Here is a 19,998-nt window from a genome sequence, read left to right on the forward strand (position 1 = left end):
GCTGCTGATAAAAGTTCACATCAGACTGATGTTCTCCAGAAGGTCTGTGGGAGATTCTGAGGTCAACTGGAGGAAGATTCTTTGGTTTGATGAGAACAAAATTAACTGTTCAGCATCAGACTCAACACTATGTTTGGTGGACACCACACCCCTAACATGACGCATGGTGGTGGCAGCATCATCATGTGGAGATGCTTCTCAGCATCCTGTACCACAGAATCAGTACTTTAGGTATCAACCAGCTCACCCCAAGTTAAAGGTGATAACATGATGGTAGCAGCTCATGTTCCATCACTACTATAGTAAATAAAACATGAAAGCATGGCTACCTTCCATTTATTAATAAATACTCTTTTTAGAAAAAGAAATACTTACATTTATGGTACACAAAAAGTTTTCCCAAAGTTTCTACAATCATTTACATGAGGTGACTCAACACACATTATTATACCAGAACATGTCATTTTAACTGTTTAAATAACAGAGTTTACAGTATTTAGCCCAGATTTATCACGCAGTAAGCACAGGAGTAACAGTTTCACTTTGCATTTATACTATGCACCTGATGAGAGCTTATAATAGATATATATTTATTATAAATACTATATGTTATATTTATATGTATAACAGTCTGTTCCTTTGAGCAGCCAGAGTGATGTGTTACGTCAGAAAGTCTCTGAGATTTCTGTACAAACAATAAAACCTGCAGTAAGCACTATTCCCCAGAGTGAACCATATAATTGTACAATAACTGCACAGGTTTGCAGCTATAGCTCTTAAAATCCCGTTACCTTCTCACATTATGAGGTTTCAGTAAAGCTTGCAAATGGCTGAGAAAATAGAGCTACCAGCTAAACCAATTCAGACTGCAGCTCCAAAAACCTACACAGCTGTTGCTAGATTTGTTCCTTGTGAATTGTTTTGATCGTTTTGATTAATTCTGATGTATGAACTCACTCAGACGTCTTTAAACCCAACAAATATAGTTCCAGTGAACAGTACGGTGCAGTATGTTTGCTCCGAGACGTATATGAAGATTCATTTAAAAGATGCAGCAACATCAGGTCTCCAAAGGTTCCTCAACACAGACATGTTTTTGTCAGAATAAGCCACAGTGCACATAAACCTGTATTACTAGAATATCACAAAGCAAATATAGCAAAAAAAAAATGTGTCTTCTGTGTCTAAACCTTTAATTATAAAATTAATTATAAAATCTCAAAGAAGCAAAACACTTAAAAATGTCTCTTGGCATAAGTACTGATACAGTACAGGACAGCCAAAAAATAACAGAATATTTACAAAAGTCCTCTAGAGGAAGGAATCTCATCCAATTATTTTTCAGGGACAAAATATAAACCTGCAGGAGTTTCCTCTTTTTTTATATCACATATTCATTTATCAGTTAGAGCAGGTGCAGACAGAAATGGAGTAAAATTCCAGTCAGGTGTCCAAAATGACCACAGAAACCTGTTTTTATAACGTATGCAAGCACCAAGCATCGTAACTAAAGATCTGAAACCTAATGTGCAGTAGATTCATTTACCTTCAGAAAACTTCCAACCAAACCACTTACACTGAAAATATATATACAGAATGAGAAGATGTTCACAGTGTACAGACTATAAATTAGACTCAAGTAAATAAAAAATACAACCCTTGGCTTCCACTAATATATTCAACATGTCAAAATCTTACATTATTTTACCACAAATCCTAAAAAATTCCAATATTTTCTTTGAAATTGTGTCGTTTTTGACACAGTAAAGCATCAGAATCATTAAAAACCATTAAGATGTTTACAGCATTTAGTATTTTTACTAAACATTTCTTTTGGGTCATGAATGAAATCATCAAAGACGTTTTTTAGATCAAAATATTTCCTATTTAAATCTTTTTTTTTTATCTTAATCAAGCTAAAGGACAAGCTCTTATATATTCAATCACAGGCATCCTGGTGCAGTTTATTCTGCAAGAAAAAGCTGCTCAGTATTGCTTTCTTGCAACTATTTGGAAATTTCTCGAAAAGCTTTTACCTTCCTTTAAGTTCCAGCCAGAGGAGGTTTGATGTTTTTATATCTCACTGAGGATGATGTAACGTTACATACTGCAGAAAAAAAACCCCATACAACCTTTAAACTGTCATCAATTACCAGAGTCAGCAAAGATTTTCACTTAATAATTCATATTTGGGGTTTAAACTCACTTTTGAATTAGGAAGTTGTGACTTTCTACTTAAAGCACTTTGTGTGTTTTGACATCATGAAATTTTAAAACTGAGCTCCATGTATAGCCCATTTCCACTGCACTGGTTCCACATTAGCTGCATAGTTTGCATACTTTATGCATGTAATGTTTCATTAATACTAAAAAGAGCAGCATGCCGTGTGTAGGAACGCTTTCAGAGCTGAAACCTGAGAAATAACCACATATTCCTGATAAACACGGAGATACGAACACTGTAGATGTCCACATTAAACATCAACCACCTCAGATTACTCTGTATTTAGAAATGACTGCCTGATCCCTGCTCTGCCCTATAAGCTATTAAATCATTGTCCTTACCTTAGCTTTGGTTATTGGTTACTTTTGCTCTTTTCATGTTGTGGTAAATATTGATTAGCTTCACCCCAAAAGGCAGCTGAGGAGGTGTTTCCATCCTGATGAGATAAAGGTCAGATAAGGCACTGTTAGTTTCTGCTGTAACTGGTGTTTGTACAGGAAGAGAAAGACACCAGTAAAACCAGTGAAGTCCTCGTGTGTCGACAAAACGTTTGCTAAAGAAGCAAGAAGTGATTTAGGACCTGCCTGATACGTTCACAGAAATCAATACAGCAGAGTATAAATAAAACTAAAGTCAAAGAGCTTGAAGATTCAAGAAACCAGAAGATCCAGACACAATAATAATAATTATGGATTAGATTTATATAGCGCTTTTCAAGGCACTCAAAGCGCTTCACAATGAATCCATTATTCATTCACTCACACATTCTCACTCAGCGGTGGTAAACTACATTTGTAGCCACAGCTGCCCTGGGGCAGATTGACGGAAGCGTGGCTGACAATCTGCGCCTACGGCCCCTCCGACCACCACCAACATTCACACGCATTCATACTCCAGTGTGAGTAGCAGCACTGGAGGCCAGGTGGGTAAAGTGTCTTGCCCAAGGACACAACAGCACATGACTAGGACAGAGTGGGAATCGAAACGCCGACCTTTCGATCATTGGACGACCCGCTCTACCACCTGAGCCACAGCTGCCCCCAGTGCCAGCTGTACACAGTGCTGTAATGAAACACTGGAACCTCAGAGATCACGTTCTGTCGACGTTCATGCAGCTCCATGGTGGGTTTCAGTCTCCTGATCTACAGGCAGGAGTCCAGGTGTATGTGGAGGTCGTAACCGTCCAGGAAGTCTGTGGAAAAGACACTAGAGGGCGTTTGGGGGGCCAGAGGGGCCAGAGTGGGAGGTTCCTCATCCTTCTCTCTTCCACTGGTGAAGTCCAACCAGTCCATACCGTCCAGGCCCTGCTCCTCCTCTGCTGTCACGCTGAAGGTGTACATGGGGGACGGAGGGTGGTCCAGGATGCTGGGAGTGCACAGCATCTGGCTGTGGAGGTCATCTATCAGAGTCAGCAGCCCACCAGGCTCCACCCCCAGGAGAGGCTTCCCCGTGGTGCTCTCCAAGAAGTCCTCCAGGCGTCCGCTTCCAGCCTCCAAGAGGTGCTCCTCTTCTTCTGTGGTGTCAGCCAGAAGCTCAGAGGAAGCAGGCTGTGGAGTTCCACAGCTGGGGGGGACGGGGGGAGACAGCAACAGCTGGAGGGGTGACGGAGGAGGGGAGGAGGCAGAGAAGTCTGGACTGAGATGGTCCAGAGAGGGGTCTGGAGTAGGGCTGAAGGTGGAGGACATGTCTGGAAGGAAAGCAAAGGTCAGGGTAAGGTTGCTGAGTGAAAAATGTTCTTCCAGAAGAAATAGAAAGTGGACCTTACCTCCAGTCTGCAAAATGATGTCAATAAAATCATCTTCATGCTCTGAGTCCTGGTGACAGAAGACAACACGTTTTCCTTCAGATCATAGTTAATCTTCAGTTTCATAGTTAACGTATGAGCTTCATGTCAGGCTCAACTATATAAAGTCCAGTTTCACATTTACCCACTGCAGGATCATTTTCTATTGCAATATAAAGTTCTACAACTCTATGGAAACAGCAGAACCATAACTAGAAGTAGACAGAACTCAAAAATGGCTTTAGTAGAAGATTACGAAGCCATAAATCATAAAAAAATAAAAATCTTTATTCATTGTACAATATTTGCTTCCATACTTGTTGTCAATATTGGAAAAGTGTTGTACATACTATAGCCATTTCACTACTTAGATTTGTATTATTTCTATATACTTGCCTCCTATCTGCTCTGTGTAAACACAGCCTGCATTTCAGTGAAACTGAGCCCAAAAATTCCTGAATTTCTGTTGATCACAGCTGAGTAACTAACGGCTGATCAGTCGTCAAGACCTGACAGCTTTGTAGACAAGTAGAATAAAATCTTTGGATATAATTTTTTAACCTTGTATTTCTTTAATTTTCCAGACGAACTATACTCATAGATGATTGTTTGAGGATGGCCTAAAAGTTGAGGATATATGGTTATAATAATCATAATTTTGGTGGTTTTTAAAACAACATCAGCTTTGAAACCCACGGTGTGTTCTGGGGTTCAGAGGGTTCATATGAGCTGCTATATTAAAATCTAAGAAATCAAGTGTTTCAGCAGTAAAAGGAACTGAATTCTGAGCATTCATTTTTTTGCAGCTTAATGAAATTGGTTTGTTGTGCAGTGAAACTCTCAGACATCATACTTTGTCATCAGGAGATGAGACTGGGGTCTGAATGGAAACTGGAGGACTGAAGAAGACATCCAGACCAGGACACAGCTCCTGGAGCAGAGAAGCATGGACAGAGGAAACAGTAAGAGACAAACCTTTAAAGAAAACAAAGATTCCTCCTGTTTGAGTCCTTACAGTCTGAGAAGAAGGCGATGAGGAGTTTCTCTCCTGGTCCTTGATGAACGGCTGCAGACTGGGTGGAGCTGATGAACTTTGAGCTGCTTCCTGATGAGGTTTCTCTACTGACACCTGAACAGTTCCATTCTGCATCTTCATTTAAATAAAAGAGTGGAAAACATGCAGTAATGTTTCCTGTACAGCTCTCCTACCACCAGCATTCCCTCATAAACCCACTCTGCTGTGATCTCTGGATTAAAACTGTCAATGGAGGCATAAAGATATGAGATCAGCAAACAGCTCCTCTACATCCTGACATTTTTCCAGACAGGCTTTGCCCCGAAGACTAAATGCTGCAGGACCTGCAGAGATACTGTACGTCTGATGGAGTGTTTGTTTCTCGTCCGTTAAATGATAAATCACCGTAATGGAGGATGTTGCCGGAGTAATTAGCAAAGCAATAATACTCAGCATCAGGCTGGTGTCAGACACTTATCAGAGGCTGCTGTCATTGAAACAAACAGCACACATCATTAATTTCACCATGACTGGACTCGCTGGAGAAGCTCTGATGTTCCTCTAATTGTTCTGTTTCTGCACCAGGACAGCAGCTCAGTGGTCTGCTGAGAATAAAGAGTATGTCCCGGGTTCATTAAACGTATGAAAGAGATGCTATAAATATTTTAAAAATCTCTCCCTGCCTGTGCTCAACCTTGACTGCTCACTGGTTCCATGTGCTGACAGCGAGTCTCTCCACCCAGAAAATAAAATATCATTTTCTGACACGTTTTGGTTTTATTTGATTTTATCTGTTCAAGTTTAGAGATTTTTTTCCTGCTGTTCAAATGCAATAGAGGTGAATGGAACGTTTGTTTGTTCTACTTTAAAGGTTTGAAAATGACCTTTAGATGGGCCTTTTTAGAAATCTTGTCCTTGTAATGACAATAATCTCCTAGTATTGCACTGAACTACAGATGAAATCTTCTAGCTCAAAATCCCAGTGGCAGAACACTGCTTTTAACATTTTAGAGTGTTTTAAATATATCAAAGCTGCTCCAACTTCTTTAAGATCAGACATGAATGAATTCAAGCCTCACCTTTGTGTTTTGCTGCTTTAAAAGTCCCACATCGCCGCTCTGTTTGTCTTTGCTATCAGCTCTGGTCAGCTGAACGGGGGGGAGTCCTGGGAGTCTGGCTGGAGTCGACTGCAGTCGCTGGAGGAAAATTAAACAATTAGAGATGCAAAGAGCTGAATACAGAGGAGATCAGAAAGTGAAGCAAAGTCCGTTAGCAAGTTCAGCAGTGTTTCCATCGTTATCTAGTGAGGAAAATGTGTTACAGAACTTTTACTCTCAGCCTCAGACAGGTCACTGTGTAACTGAGACCCAACTTAGACCCAGACAAGCTAAAAAAACTACAGTCACCTAGGAGATCTACACATCAGGAGCATGTTCACACACCTACACAAGGATATGGAACACATGGAACAGAAACCGACAGACAGACAGACACTGCTGAATCTGAGTTTCTGTACCTGCAGCATGATGTGGTTGGATGTTTTTCTCCCACAGGTTTCAGGTTTTTGGTTTCCAGCGATGTGATTGGTCAGTGCAATCAGGAAGTGGTTCCCATTGCCGTTGGTGACCAGCGTTGGGGTGGAGTCAGTCTTCAGGAGGTCCAGTGAGAAGGACGGGGTGGAGCCTGACTGATGGTGGAGGTGAGCTGGAGGCACCTGCAAGAAACCAAAAAGAACATTTAGGAAGATCTTGTAATTTTCTGTGTTTGATCCAAGCAGAAAATCAGCTTCTCTCATGTTTGTCCTGACTAGTGCTAGCCAGCTGTGCTTGTTAAATGTAGTTTATTCTAAAATCAGGAGGAGATGAGGAAACCATTTAAAACTAAACCATCCCTGACCTGTGGCTGCTGCTGCTGCTGCTGCTGTTTCTGCTGGACCAGAACGTGCTGCTGCTTCATCTGGATCTTGGTCTGGATCTGGATCTGCTGCAGATGTTTGTTCTGCTGCTGCTTCAGCTGCTGCTGGAACAGAGACTTCTGCTGCTTCAGCAGGATCTGCTGCTTCAGCTGCATCTGCTGCAGGTGTTTCTGCTGTTGCTGAGGCGAATGCGCCACTTGTTTCTGCGGCTGCAGTTTTGGGGATTTCTTCCTCCTCTGCTGGCAAAGTTTTTGCAGGTTCTGCTGGTTCTCCAGCATCTGACTGTGGCTGTGAAGTTTGTGCTGCTGCTTCTGAAGGGTGTGCTGCTGCAGCAGGAGCTTCTGGATGGCCTGCTGCTGAGCCAGCTGCTGGAGACAGACATGTTCTGGTTTGTTCTGGGAACTCTTCTGCTCTGGATGAGGCTGGATCTGCTCCTGCAGTAATGCATTAGTGTCTGATGGTTGATCAGCTGCAGCTTCTCCTTCTTCTATGACTTCCTGTTTGACAGTTACCATGGTAACATCCATCTCATGTGATGCCTGAGGGAGAGCAACACTGGGCTTATCAGGAGGTTCTTCTTTGACTCTCAGAAGAACCTGCAGCTCTGGACCATGACCTTCTCGGCTGCCGTGCTCCAGCTGCATCTTCAGAACCTCCACCAGCCGCTGCTTCTGCCTCAGCATCCTCAGCAGCTCCTCGATCTGCCGGTCCTTCTCCTGCAGCATTCTGTCCTTGTCGACTCCTGGAGCTGTGGTGGTGGAGGTGGAGGAGCCTGGAGGAACCGAGCAGAGTTTCTGCAGCGAGGAGGACTTTAAGGAGAACTCACAAGGAGCTGGAGAGGAGCAGGAGGTCTCCTCTTTAATGTTAGTGTGGAGCTGAGCAGCTGGAGATGACTGAAGGCTCAGCTGGGTGAGAGGTGGACTCATCTGGAGAGGAAAATAATGATTTTATCATGGCTGTTAATAAAATATGAATCTATTAATATATGTATTTATATGCAGATATTTTATTCCACTTTAGAGCACTGGACTGGTTCTGATTAATTACATTTAAATACAAACATTATTACATATTAATGTACGACTGACTAATATTATTGTAACTGCTAATATAGGTGTCTTTACTGACTATTACATTAATATTTCATGATGCAGAACTGCAACAATATTTATTTTATTACAATTATCCTACAGTTAAAATACAATTATAAGTAATTACAGCTACTCTATAATACATTATATGTCTGTACTTCACTTCTGTCATTGTAGTACAGCTTTAGTACTTTTTCTATATTATACCATACTAATATTTACAGCTAGTATTATATATCTGACAATAAATGATACCATACCATTTATTTACATGTAATTTATTTTTGATGTATGAGTAGAGATATCTAATTCTAAATAAATCATTACTATTTCAGAAATGATGTTTACAGTTTTAAAGGACATTAAACCTCTGAGCCCCCAGAACCCACCAGCAGCTTTGAAAGGCAGGTCGTCTTTACAATTCTGCAGTCTGACATCAAGTGTCGGAGCCAAAAATCACAGAGAACAGAAAGAATTGTGGAACTTTCCACTGGTCCTTGAACTAATCATCTGTAGCAGGCTATTTGGTCAGAAAAAATTATGAAATCTAAGCTTAAAATTGTGATATTTTATCAAAATCGTTGTATTCCATAGATGGCCTCATCTGAAAACGTGCCCTAAAATGAACCATTTACTCTAAGAAAAACTATAAATAACAAAAATACAACAATCTGTGCTGTTGGTGAATCATCTGCCACCACCGGTCACATAAACAGATGTTTTGACTCGACTGGGCTGAACTACAGGCTGTGTAACGTAGAGAAGACACGGATGTGGAAGCAAAGTAAAAATATTAGTAATTTAATATCTGTAGTAGAGTCACCATGGATTCCTAGTAACACCTGTAAACACCTGGAAAGACATCGTACACGCTGATCCCATGTTTCCTGTTCTTTTTTCGTCTGTTTTTTTTTTAATGTCATGTCAACTGTCATTTCTGCACAGAAGACCTTTTTGAGTCATTTCTACTTCTAGTGAGGCTGTGCTGTTTCCTGAGAGGTCTGGGACACAAAGTCAGTAAAAATGTGAAACATGCAAAAAGAAAAACTGCTTTGGGTTCAGAGGATTAAACGCTAATCTGCTGTATGTTAAATGATTATTACCAGCTGTCCAGCCAGTCTCTGGTAATATAAAGAAGGAACAACTACATCTTAGTTATTACTTAAGTATAAAGTGAGAGGTGGGTAAGAAAAGCTCACTGCTATTATTGCTGCACAGAGAATTAACAAAAATAAAATATTCTGTAAAATTTTTACATTAAAATGTTAAAGTTTCAGCTGATCTTGACAGAACATAAAGTTCTGATATCTCTAATTCAATCATCATAAACCAAAGTGTAAGATTTGAGGCGTGTTTCATTAAAATTCTTATTTCAGATCTCAGATTAGATCAGTGGATTCCAGCACCAATGATAAAAAAGTCTGACCAGTTCCCTCAGAGTGTCGCTGGGAAAGCTGGAGTCTCCTGGTGGGTTAGGGGAGATGGGGGAGACGGCATGGTCACGTGGGGTGAGGGAGACGGGTGAGAGTGGGAGAGGACCTCCAGAGGTCAGGAGGTGCTGCTGAGGTGTTACGTTGTTTCCTGCATCAGCTGTATGAAAGGTTCAGAAAGGACAGCATTAGAGTCCTATTTATATCCAGCTTTCTGTCAACCTCCTTCTTTTATGTCTCCATGGTGATAAGATGAGCATATTTATTCCTCATCTGATATTAATAATGTAAATGATGATGTCTGCAGAGAAAACATCCTGGAAGCACACAACAGTCTACGATCCCCTCACTGACCGTTCAGAGGCATCCGATGGGACTGAAGCTGCTGCTGCTGTTGTTGTTGTTGTTGTTGGGATGTGTTGTTATTTTCAGAGGCTCTTCCTGCTCCTTCAGCCCCTGGCGCTGTGGCTCCCCCTGCTGGTGGACAGGAGGTAGTCAGCTCCTGGTAGGTCCTCAGCCTCTCAATTAGGTCGTTCTTGGTGCCGGAGACGGGAAGGCTGCGAAGCTTCAGCTCAGACTTCAGCTCCGCCACCTGACAGCAGACAGAGGAAAAGATTCAGAAGGAAGGAAGAAGCAAAGACATTAGGACAGACATGAAGGAAAAAATAAAGAGAATACAGGAAGACAGAATGATCCATCACTGTCTGTATCTGTAACCTCCTCCAGTTGACATAAGATGTTTTACATCCACCAGCTTCTCCATCCACTGGCAGCAGAAAGATCTACTGATTCCACCAACCTTCATCTCATCCAGGTTTGGAGGCAGAGACGCTGGTTTGGTCCCATTTAAAGGAGCAGAACTACGCTGGTTAGGAGGGAGGGTTGGAGGAGCAGCAGGAGGTCCAGGAGGGGAGGAGGAGGAGGAACTGGAGGAGGAAGAGGAAGGAGGCTGGTCTGTCTGAGGTCTGATGGTAAGAAGCAAACCAGAGCTGTACTCATTTTTAAAGTGTTGTAGTTTAAATAGTTAATTTGGATTGATTTGTAACCTTTTACTTTTCCTTCTTGCTTTTGTTTTACAGATTTGTGAGGATTTTTAACTTAATTTTGTAAGTTATGGTTGTATTTGTTTAGGTTTTTTGTATCTTGTACTTTTAAAGGATTGTGATTTTGTATGTTTTGGTTGTTTTAAAAGCCCAACTAGGGACAGGAGTTGAGAATTAGCTGTAGCTAAAACTCTACATGCAACACATCGGATTCATGAACTGTACTGAAGTTATGTTAATTGTATTGTCCCTATTAAACAAACAAACAAGCAAACAAACAAATAAATAAATAAATAAGAAGATATCAGGTTCAAACAGCATCTGGTTTAACTCTTCTACCTCCATAAAATGTTTAGGAGCAGCTAGCAGGGGCTAATAGGAGCAGCTTGTGGGAGCAGCTAATCTCCAGTGTGACTCAGGTACAGTTATCTCCAATCACCTGGGCAGGGCAGGTAGGATGGTGTGGTAGTTGTAGTGCTGCTGCTGCTGCTGCTGGCTGAGGATCTGCAGCTGCAGGAAAAGCTGCTGCTGCTGCAGGATTTTAGCATAGGATGAATCCAGGTGAGGAGGAGGCTCTTTATCTTCCTTCTGGTCAGGAGAGATGTACTGGTGGTACTTTAGCTTTTTAATCTGGAAGGAAACAGGAGAACCAGTCAGTTTCTGTTCTGCTTCATCATTACCAACATCTAATGCTTTAAACTCACCTTTGGCTTGTTGTCTTTGGTTTTCTTGTGTCTCTGGGCAGAGTGGTCAGACTTTGGTTTAGGCTGTGATCATAAAGAGGAAATAATGTTGATAGGTGTAACCGTAAACACTTTTTACAACAAAATATATGATTATTCATTTGATATCAGAACAACAAAGGACTCCTGAGAGCAGCACAGTTTATACACCATATCCAGCATGTCATGTTTCCATCTCATAAAGCTAAAAACATATGTGGACAAACTGCTGCACTGCCCAACTGTCATTTATTCAGTATTTACTCTCCTTATAGCAGAACTTTTTTCTACATCTCTTGTCTTCTCTCATTAAATGGATTAAGGAGATTTTTGCTTTATGAAACTGTTGCTTGGTGCAGCTTTAAAGGTGAAATTTAAGTGAAAGTCCATATTTATTGAACTTGGAGGTGTAAATGAAATGCTGTGAGAATATACAGTTGCTTCCTACTGCCGTTTCTCTAGATCCTCTCCACTAGACGGCCTCCCAGGTTTACAGGTCAGACTGAATTGTCATCAGTTACTAGGCAGAAACTGAGAAATAAATATCTGTCATAATAGTTGCACCATCCTGCCCCCTCACTGCCCACAGCTTCCAGATGAGCCCCTCAGAAACTTTATGAGCTGCTTCTGTAAACTCTAAAAGTCTCACCCAAAGCACAGAAAATGTTCTGCTGTTGGTTGTAAGAGTGAACACCAGAGTCTTCATGCACTCCCAGCATCTGCAGAGCTGAAGAACCTGTGGGTTACTCTGATTTTAGACGGTAATGTCACCACAACAATAGGAAACAACAACAGCATCCCCATGAAGATGTTCTCATTTACATAGCTGTCTGTTTCTGCTGTCAGACAATAGAATGAGTATGAAATTATGAAATGCAGTCCATTACGACTACTTAATGTCACCTCAGAGCAACTTTATAAGCTGCTTTCTGCACTAAACTACTAAATCTGTAACCCAGTGTTCTCTGACAAACTCACTAAAGTTCATAAAAGTTGGAAGCAACAGAAAGTCCTGCTCTCACATATTCACATCTATGTCACAGAGAGAGTCTTCTTCCTGAAGGGGGCGTGGACAGCAGCTGAGGTGTATTTAAAGCTAGAGACACTAAAACAGCCCATTAACAGCAGAGCTAAAACCAGAGGTGATGCAGTCATGGTGGGATGAAGCATCTTTGGATTGTTTGAGCTAAAAATGAACAGAAACATTCTGAGGAAATGTGATGTTTTCTGTAATTTGTGGGACCTTTGAATTAGACAGAGGGTCTATTGTGAATAAAAGCCCAGTTAACATGTTTTATTTCCCAGATAAGACACATATTTACTGACAGGTGTCACTAACCTTGATGTGGGAGTTAACACCTGTTCTCTGGACAGATGAGGCTGAGGTCCCATTGGTCAGCTTCAGTGTAACAGAGGAACCTGAGATGGGCGGAAGTGGAGCTTCTGGAGGGACCTGATGATAAGACGTTAAAAACATTATCTTTTTACAACAATGGCTTCAGAGAAAGTGAGAAACAAAAGACTAAAAGTGTGTGAGACATTCCCTTTAAGCTCCAAATTTATAACCTTTCATCCAGCCTTCAGTCCCACTGGAACCTCTCTGGTCCTACCTGTGTCGGAGACGGGAAGCTGCCTCCAGCTACTGTCTCTGCTGGAGATGTCCCCAGGCCTGGAGGACACTCCTGGCTGCCGGGCTGTCCTGGAGACAGACTGTCATTACTGTCCTCCTCGCAGGACGAGTTTTCTCCTGAGGCTTTAGGGAGAGGGAGAAGAGGGATGATGGAGAGAGGTGGAGAGTTAGAACCTGATATCTGCTCCATAAAACTATAAAACAAACATGTGAACGCGCTGCTGTCTACCTCCCTGTCTGAGAGTGAGTTACTGTCACACGTAAAGCCAAATAAGAGCTTTTATCACTTGGCTTTAGAAGCGTTGAGCAAGTAGACTCTTTAAAATCAGAATTTAACTCCCTGTGAATGTGGCCAGTCTGCCAAATGATCACCAATACTTCCTCTGTCAGTGTGTTAATGCTGAATATACTCCAAAAAACCCACCCCAGAGACGGTCTGCTTTAGAACTGTCAGCCTTCTCTCCCAGCCTAAATACTGGTCCTCCAGCAGTCACATCCCATCCATCTGAAATGAGATCTTCTGTCTATGAAGCCGTGATGACTCCAGCTCCATCCGCTTTCATTCATCTCAGTTCATTTGCAGCACGGCCAAGTGGGGCAGAACGCCTCATTCACGCGGTTTTCATGTGACAGATGGCTTCTCTGTACGGATGACGTTATGCTGAGTGTTTTGGAGGATCATTTGTGTAATTTATGCAGTAACTGAATTAACTGTTTGTGATGGGCCCTCCTGTGTACGCCGCTATTAATAATATCCTCTTTACAGAATGTTTTACAGGCAAGAAATTAATGCAGCCCAATAAAACCTGACGGAGGAACCAGGTAGAGGAATATATAGACCAGCTGCATGGAAACCGCCACAGGAGAATAGTTCCCATATTATCAGCATTAGAGGGTTCAGACATCCCATAGACATGATTCTCCAGCTAATTTCCCCCTCACGCATATCTTATAATCACTTCATTATGGTGCAGACTGAAGAGTCTTCACAGGGATTTAAAGACTAAAGGTACCAGGAGGATCCCCTGGATGAGGACAGAACCTTTTATTATTTACTTTCCTATGGAAGCTGTGTGTTATTTAATTACAGGATCAGCTACAGGCAGCAGAGATCCATGTAGGATCCTCTAGACGAGGCTAGAGCCTTTCATTATTTACTTTCCTATAGAAGCTGTGTGTTATTTAATTACAGGATACACTGCTGGCCATCAGTGTACCATCAGTAGGTGTTGATACAGAGACAACATGGGGCTGATTTAACCCTCATATCGTCCTGTGGGTCAAAATTGACTCGTTTTAAAGTTTGAAAATGTGGGGAAAAAATATATTTTCACAGTGAAAATTCTGATGTCCACATTTTCAACATTTTTGGGAAATCTCTGAACATTTTTTGGTGGGAAAAAAGAAATGTTAAAAATGTTTCTTAAGAACATTCACATAAATTTTTATGTGAATGTTCTTGAAAAATACTAGAAGTTTTACTGATATATATGTAATCACTTTAGATATATTTGGGGAATTTTTTTACTGAATTTTTGGATTTTTTTCAGACAATAAACAATATTTTTTGGTGCCTGTAAACGAGGACAACAGGAGGGTTAATTACAGGATCAGCTACAGGCAGAGATCCATGTAGGATCCTCTGGACGAGGATAGAGCCTTTTATTATTTATTTTGAAATAAAATCTGTGTTATTTATTTACAGGATCCACTGCTGGCCATCAGTATATCATCAGCAGGTGTTGATAAGGAGACAACATGGGGCTGATTTAATAATGTGATGACCTGCCTACTGGTGTGTTTTCTACGTTGTTATTTCTACATGTCGACTCTGTAACTCTGATGCAGTTTATTGTGTAGCGGGTGACAGAGATGGATAATCCACTGACACCGTACGTTATTAAATCTCAGCGTTCCTCCCTCTGAACATCCATCAAGCAGCTGGACTCACGTCTCTGATCTCATTCTCTGTCAGCACCAGTGGAATAAATAGAAGAAGCTACTTGTGTTCAACATGTAAGCCTCATTTAGAAAGCAGAGATATTCATGTGTTTTATCATCTGTGTCGACGTATAGGAGTCTGAAGTTGGGGTCATTAAATCTGCCCTGATTATAACAGCACGGGATCCACCATGTTAAAGATACCTGCTTTATTTAGGGATGCCCTGTCTACTGAAAGCTGACAGCAGAAATAGAAGCGATGTCTTCACCTCCATCTGTCAGCAGGAGGAGAGTTCATGCATGATTTACTGCTTCCACTTTAACCTTTCCAACCCACAGAACAGGTCCTTTGAAGCTCCAACACTCAGGTGGCAGTTAGCGTGTGTTCTGGGGACATACTGGACAGGAATGTTCACCTCTGTTTGGACATACGTGTGTGTGTGTGTGTGTGTGTGTGTGTGTGTGTGTGTGTGTGTGTGTGTGTGTGTGTGTGTGTGTGTGTGTGTGTGTGTGTGTGTGTGTGTGTGTGTGTGTGTGTGTGTGTGTGTGTGTGCTGTGGTAGATCATGCTTTTCATTTCATACTACTCCTCCCTTTTGCAGGATTTATTACATATTAATTAAACATTTTTGATTTTTGAGACCTGGGGAGCAGAATAAACACATGGAGATCTACTGCTGCTCTGTCATGAAGTTTCAGGATTTATTTTTATCTGATTACAGGTTGGATGGAGGAACATGAGCATTCATTTGTGTTTGGCAGGAATAAAACATGTTCATATAATATGACTGAAATGTTCTCAACACGTAGTTAATGTTGTTGGTATCTGTGGTCAGTTTACTGTAGTCAGTCATAAATTATTAAATGTCTCTAAGCTGATATTTGCTCCATCAGATGTTTCCCTCCCAGAAACAGAAGTTCATAGTGCGTCTAAAAACTGTTCATTTGTCCATTCTGTGTCTTCATTTACTGTATTTAAGACAAGGACTGTCCTCTAAAACCCAGCCTGTCTTACCTGTGACGACCTGTCTTACCTATCATGACCTGTCTTACCTGTGACGGCCTGTCTTACCTGTGACGGCCTGTCTTACCTGTGACGACCTGTCTTGCATATCATGGCCTGTCTTACCTGTGATGCCCTGTCTTACCTGTGATGACCTGTCTTACCTGTGATGCCCTGTCTTACCTGTGATGCCCTGTCTTACCTATCATTGCCTGTCTTACCTATCATTGCCTGTCTTACCTGTGATGACCTGTCTTACCTATCATGGCCTGTCTTACCTGTGATGACCAGTCTTACCTGTCACGGCCTGTCTTACCTGTGATGACCTGTCTTACCTGTGACAACCTGTCTTACCTGTGATGACCTGTCTTACCTATCATTGCCTGTCTTACCTGTGATGACCTGTCTTACCTATCATGGCCTGTCTTACCTGTGATGACCAGTCTTACCTATCATGGCCTGTCTTACCTGTGACAGCCTGTCTTACCTGTGACGACCTGTCTTACCTGTGACGACCTGTCTTACCTGTGACGACCTGTCTTACCTGTGATGGCCTGTCTTGCCTATCATAGCCTGTCTTACCTGTGACTACCTGTCTTACCTATCATGGCCTGTCTTACCTGTGACGACCTGTCTTACCTGTGACGGCCTGTCTTACTTGTGACGACCTGTCTTACCTGTGACGACCTGTCTTACCTATCATGGCCTGTCTTACCTGTGACGACCTGTCTTACCTGTGATGGCCTGTCTTACCTATCATGGCCTGTCTTACCTGTGATGACCTGTCTTACCTGTGACGGCCTGTCTTACCTGTGATGACCTGTCTTACCTATCATGGCCTGTCTTACCTGTGATGGCCTATCTTACCTGTGATGACCTGTCTTACCTATCATGGCCTGTCTTACCTGTGACGACCTGTCTTACCTATCATGGCCTGTCTTACCTGTGACGACCTGTCTTACCTGTGATGACCTGTCTTACCTGTGATGACCTGTCTTACCTGTGATGGCCTGTCTTACCTGTGATGACCTGTCTTACCTATCATGGCCTGCCTGATGCTGGAGTGGACCGGCAGGATGTTTTTGTGGATCAGCTCCATGGGTCCGGGTCGGTGGGCGATCTTATCGTTCAGATTGTCAGCGAGGCGAGCTCTCTTTAGCTGCAGCTGCTTGGCCTGAAGCGATGGTTCTGCTAGCGTCTCTGCAGAACCAAACAAGGAATGTTTTTTGACAATAACATGAATCCTTTAAGTCTTCTGTTACTGGCCTCAGCTCCAGATAGGTAAGGGGTGCTATGTGGCTCTTACCCTGCAGGATGTGCATCCTGATCAGCTCAGATCTCTCTGGTCGACTCCTGATCTTCCTCTTCAGATAGTCCTCAGTCTGGAGACACATAGAAGGTCAAACAGTGGTTCCTAACATTGGATTTAATCAGGGGGACTCAAACAGGGCTGATGATGAAAGAGATATTTCCATTTTCAGCTAACTTTCATTTTATATTAAACAGTCATCAAACCAACAGGGAATTCATTTTAGCTGCACTTTAAACCATTCCCACTATATGGGTATATTTAATATATAAGATATAATGTATAATATTAGATATTATACACTTAATCTAAACAAAAAACACAAAAAAATCCACATAAAATAAAATTAAACAAAACAAACAAAACAATCTGGTTAATCTCAATGATTTACAATGCTGTAGGGTTTGAACCTTAATATTTATATTAGTTCTGTTAAGTTCTGTCATTTATATTACCTATTATAATATTAGTTAGGCTTTCTACATATTTAACACTCTAAAATTTCAGCTTTTATATGCATCATAGTCAGCTAGAGTCACATTTATTTAATTTCAGAAGGATATTATCCCCTAACAGGTAAAATACACCATAAATAGCACTGTAGAGTTTAAATGACAATATTTAAGCTTTTTAGGACAATTTCATTATCAATCCATCTATTATCTATGCACCGCTTAATATAATCCTCATCAACTGACTGAGGGTGAAGGTTCAGCTGGACAGGTAACAGCCTGTCACAGGGCTAGAATTTCATAATGCCAATCATAATCATTTTAACAGGAAAGCACTTTGATGCAACAGCTACTGTCTTGAATTTGCTATATATTAAAAAAAACCAAACTGTGTTTATTTAGCAGTTATGTTTTATTTTATAATTAACTATTATCCAATCTATATATTTTTATTTAGCTGTTATATTTTATTTTATAATTAACTATTACCCAATCTATTAAGATCAAACCTGGTGGACAGTTTTATTTTTCACCTTCCAGTCCAATCAGGGCATTCTATGCAGATGAGATGATTTCTTTTCCATCTTTACTGCATGAGATGATTTTTATATAATGATGCTACACATTACAAAACCTCTCAAAGACAGAGAATTAAAGTCTGTTTGACTCCTGATGAGAAGACGTCACTCACACGAGCTCGTTCCAAACTCCGCCTCTGTTCATGGAAGGAAGCTGAACTTTTCAGAGCTGATGGATAAAGAGAGAGAGGAGAGAAAAAGAATGAGGGCATTAATATGGCAGTGTGAGTATTCATGCTGCTGAGGACAGAAAATAAATTCTGAAACACTCTTCCAGTTCAGGACAAATAGGTTACTGATGGTGATGATTATTGTTCTCCTATAGCCAGAGCTTTTCCTGGGAACTGGATCAGTAAATGTCTGCTCCCACTGAGAGGACTCCTCTTCCTGTAAACCATGACAGAATAAAGTTCATGATAGCCTGAGTAGTGGTCCCAAATACAGCCTCTGCAAACAACGTTAAAGGAGAAATCTGAGCAGAAAAATTCTGAGGGTTTCAGTGAGCAGTACAGTGTCTGTAAACTGTGTAAGATTCAAAAACTACTGAAGCAAAACATCTGTAGTTATGCAGAAATCTCAGGAAACCTTCAAGCCCAACAAGTAGCTATGATATGTTTCAATTCAGGCTTCATAGCTTTGCTTCTACAGAATTATGGGATTAGAACAAATAAAAGTCTTAATCTGTGATCATTTAATAATGTATTATCTGTGAGCAGCAGGTTATTTAGTAGTGGAAAAAAAGAAAGAGTTAACATCTAGAAGCTGGAAATGGTGGAAAACTGTCTCTTTCTTCTGCAGAAGATGTAAGAAACCTCCAAGAAGAAGAGGAACTTTTAAAACTAATTTGCATCAAATAAACACTATTCATTATTTATTAATTTTACTTCAACACACGGGGGACAGGAAATCTAGAAAACGTCAAGAACGCTTTTCTGAAAATCATCAAAGGCTGCAATGAAGCTGGCTCATGAGAATCACCACAGAAAAGAAGACCCAGAGTTCCTTCAGAGTTCCCTCAGAGTTCCCTGAGCTACAGGGAAGAAGTTCATTTGAGTTACCAGCAGAAGAAATCACAATTTAGGGACCCTTCAAACTGGAACCACATCAGTGCTTTACAGAGTTCAAGCAGCAGGAATCTGATCAGCAGCTGTTCATGAATCTGATCTTCACATTAAACTACTGCAGAAAGAACATCACTGAGGGAAACAGCAGAACGGCTTGTTCCAAGAAACACCAGAGATGGACAGAAGAACTGTGGAAATCTGGACTCTGGCCTGAAATGTTTGGATTTTGAGTCACAGAGAAGGTAACAGATGGAAACTGGATGTGTGGATCCACGGCGAGGTATCGAGGATCTGAGATAATGCAACTTTATTAACCAGCATGGTGACCACTGTTTTCTGCAGCGACACACCGTCCCATCTGGTCTGAGCTCAGTGGGACCATCACTGATGGGACGATGAGCCAAAACTTCTAAACCCGACTGAGATGGGATGAGTGAAGGAAAAGCAGCCAACCACGACTCAGCATATGTGGGAGTTCAGTCAAGACTGTTGGAGAACTCCAGGAAGCTGGTTGGAGAATGAAGTTTGCAAGAGGCAGCTACTCTGAAGAATTGAAGCCATATCTTGCTTTGTTTTGACTCTTTCTGTAGATGCAGTAATGGGATATGTTAGTCATCGTTGTGGTTCTCTGAATGCACACACTAGAAGAAAAGCCAACCAGTTACAGGGTTCTTGTGTTTCTACATCCAAACTGGGTGAGCAGTGTACGATTCACAGCCCTCTGCATCGACTACTACTCAGCTGTAGCTCCACAGAACTGTAGCTTCTGCATTTTAAACTTCCAGAGAAGTTCTCAGTG

The 19,998-nt window shown here is 41.4% G+C and overlaps 1 protein-coding gene across 4 annotated transcripts in view; it reads right to left on the bottom strand.

The window, feature by feature from the left end:
* Window positions 1-320: 320 nt before the first annotated feature.
* Window positions 321-19,998, bottom strand: part of LOC111587474 (myocardin-related transcription factor A-like) — a 48,796-nt gene continuing 29,118 nt past the window's right edge. For 3 of the 4 annotated variants that reach the window (XM_055005445.1, XM_055005444.1, XM_055005442.1), the window contains 17 exons: window positions 18,249-18,304; window positions 17,103-17,178; window positions 16,835-16,996; window positions 12,834-12,976; window positions 12,563-12,676; window positions 11,206-11,268; window positions 10,941-11,131; window positions 10,258-10,423; window positions 9,813-10,050; window positions 9,455-9,618; window positions 6,919-7,863; window positions 6,539-6,736; window positions 6,102-6,218; window positions 5,023-5,157; window positions 4,861-4,938; window positions 3,990-4,038; window positions 321-3,911 (listed from right to left, as the gene is read on the bottom strand). In XM_055005445.1, coding sequence (XP_054861420.1) covers window positions 3,367-3,911; window positions 3,990-4,038; window positions 4,861-4,938; window positions 5,023-5,157; window positions 6,102-6,218; window positions 6,539-6,736; window positions 6,919-7,863; window positions 9,455-9,618; window positions 9,813-10,050; window positions 10,258-10,423; window positions 10,941-11,131; window positions 11,206-11,268; window positions 12,563-12,676; window positions 12,834-12,976; window positions 16,835-16,996; window positions 17,103-17,178; window positions 18,249-18,304 — 3,440 coding nt within the window. In that variant the 3' untranslated portion in view covers window positions 321-3,366. The remainder of the gene's footprint in view (window positions 3,912-3,989; window positions 4,039-4,860; window positions 4,939-5,022; window positions 5,158-6,101; window positions 6,219-6,538; window positions 6,737-6,918; window positions 7,864-9,454; window positions 9,619-9,812; window positions 10,051-10,257; window positions 10,424-10,940; window positions 11,132-11,205; window positions 11,269-12,562; window positions 12,677-12,833; window positions 12,977-16,834; window positions 16,997-17,102; window positions 17,179-18,248; window positions 18,305-19,998) is intronic. The other variant, XM_055005443.1, reaches the window with a different exon arrangement.

This window comes from Amphiprion ocellaris, chromosome 19 (genome assembly GCF_022539595.1).
Source record: "Amphiprion ocellaris isolate individual 3 ecotype Okinawa chromosome 19, ASM2253959v1, whole genome shotgun sequence".
Classification (NCBI taxonomy): domain Eukaryota; kingdom Metazoa; phylum Chordata; class Actinopteri; family Pomacentridae; genus Amphiprion; species Amphiprion ocellaris.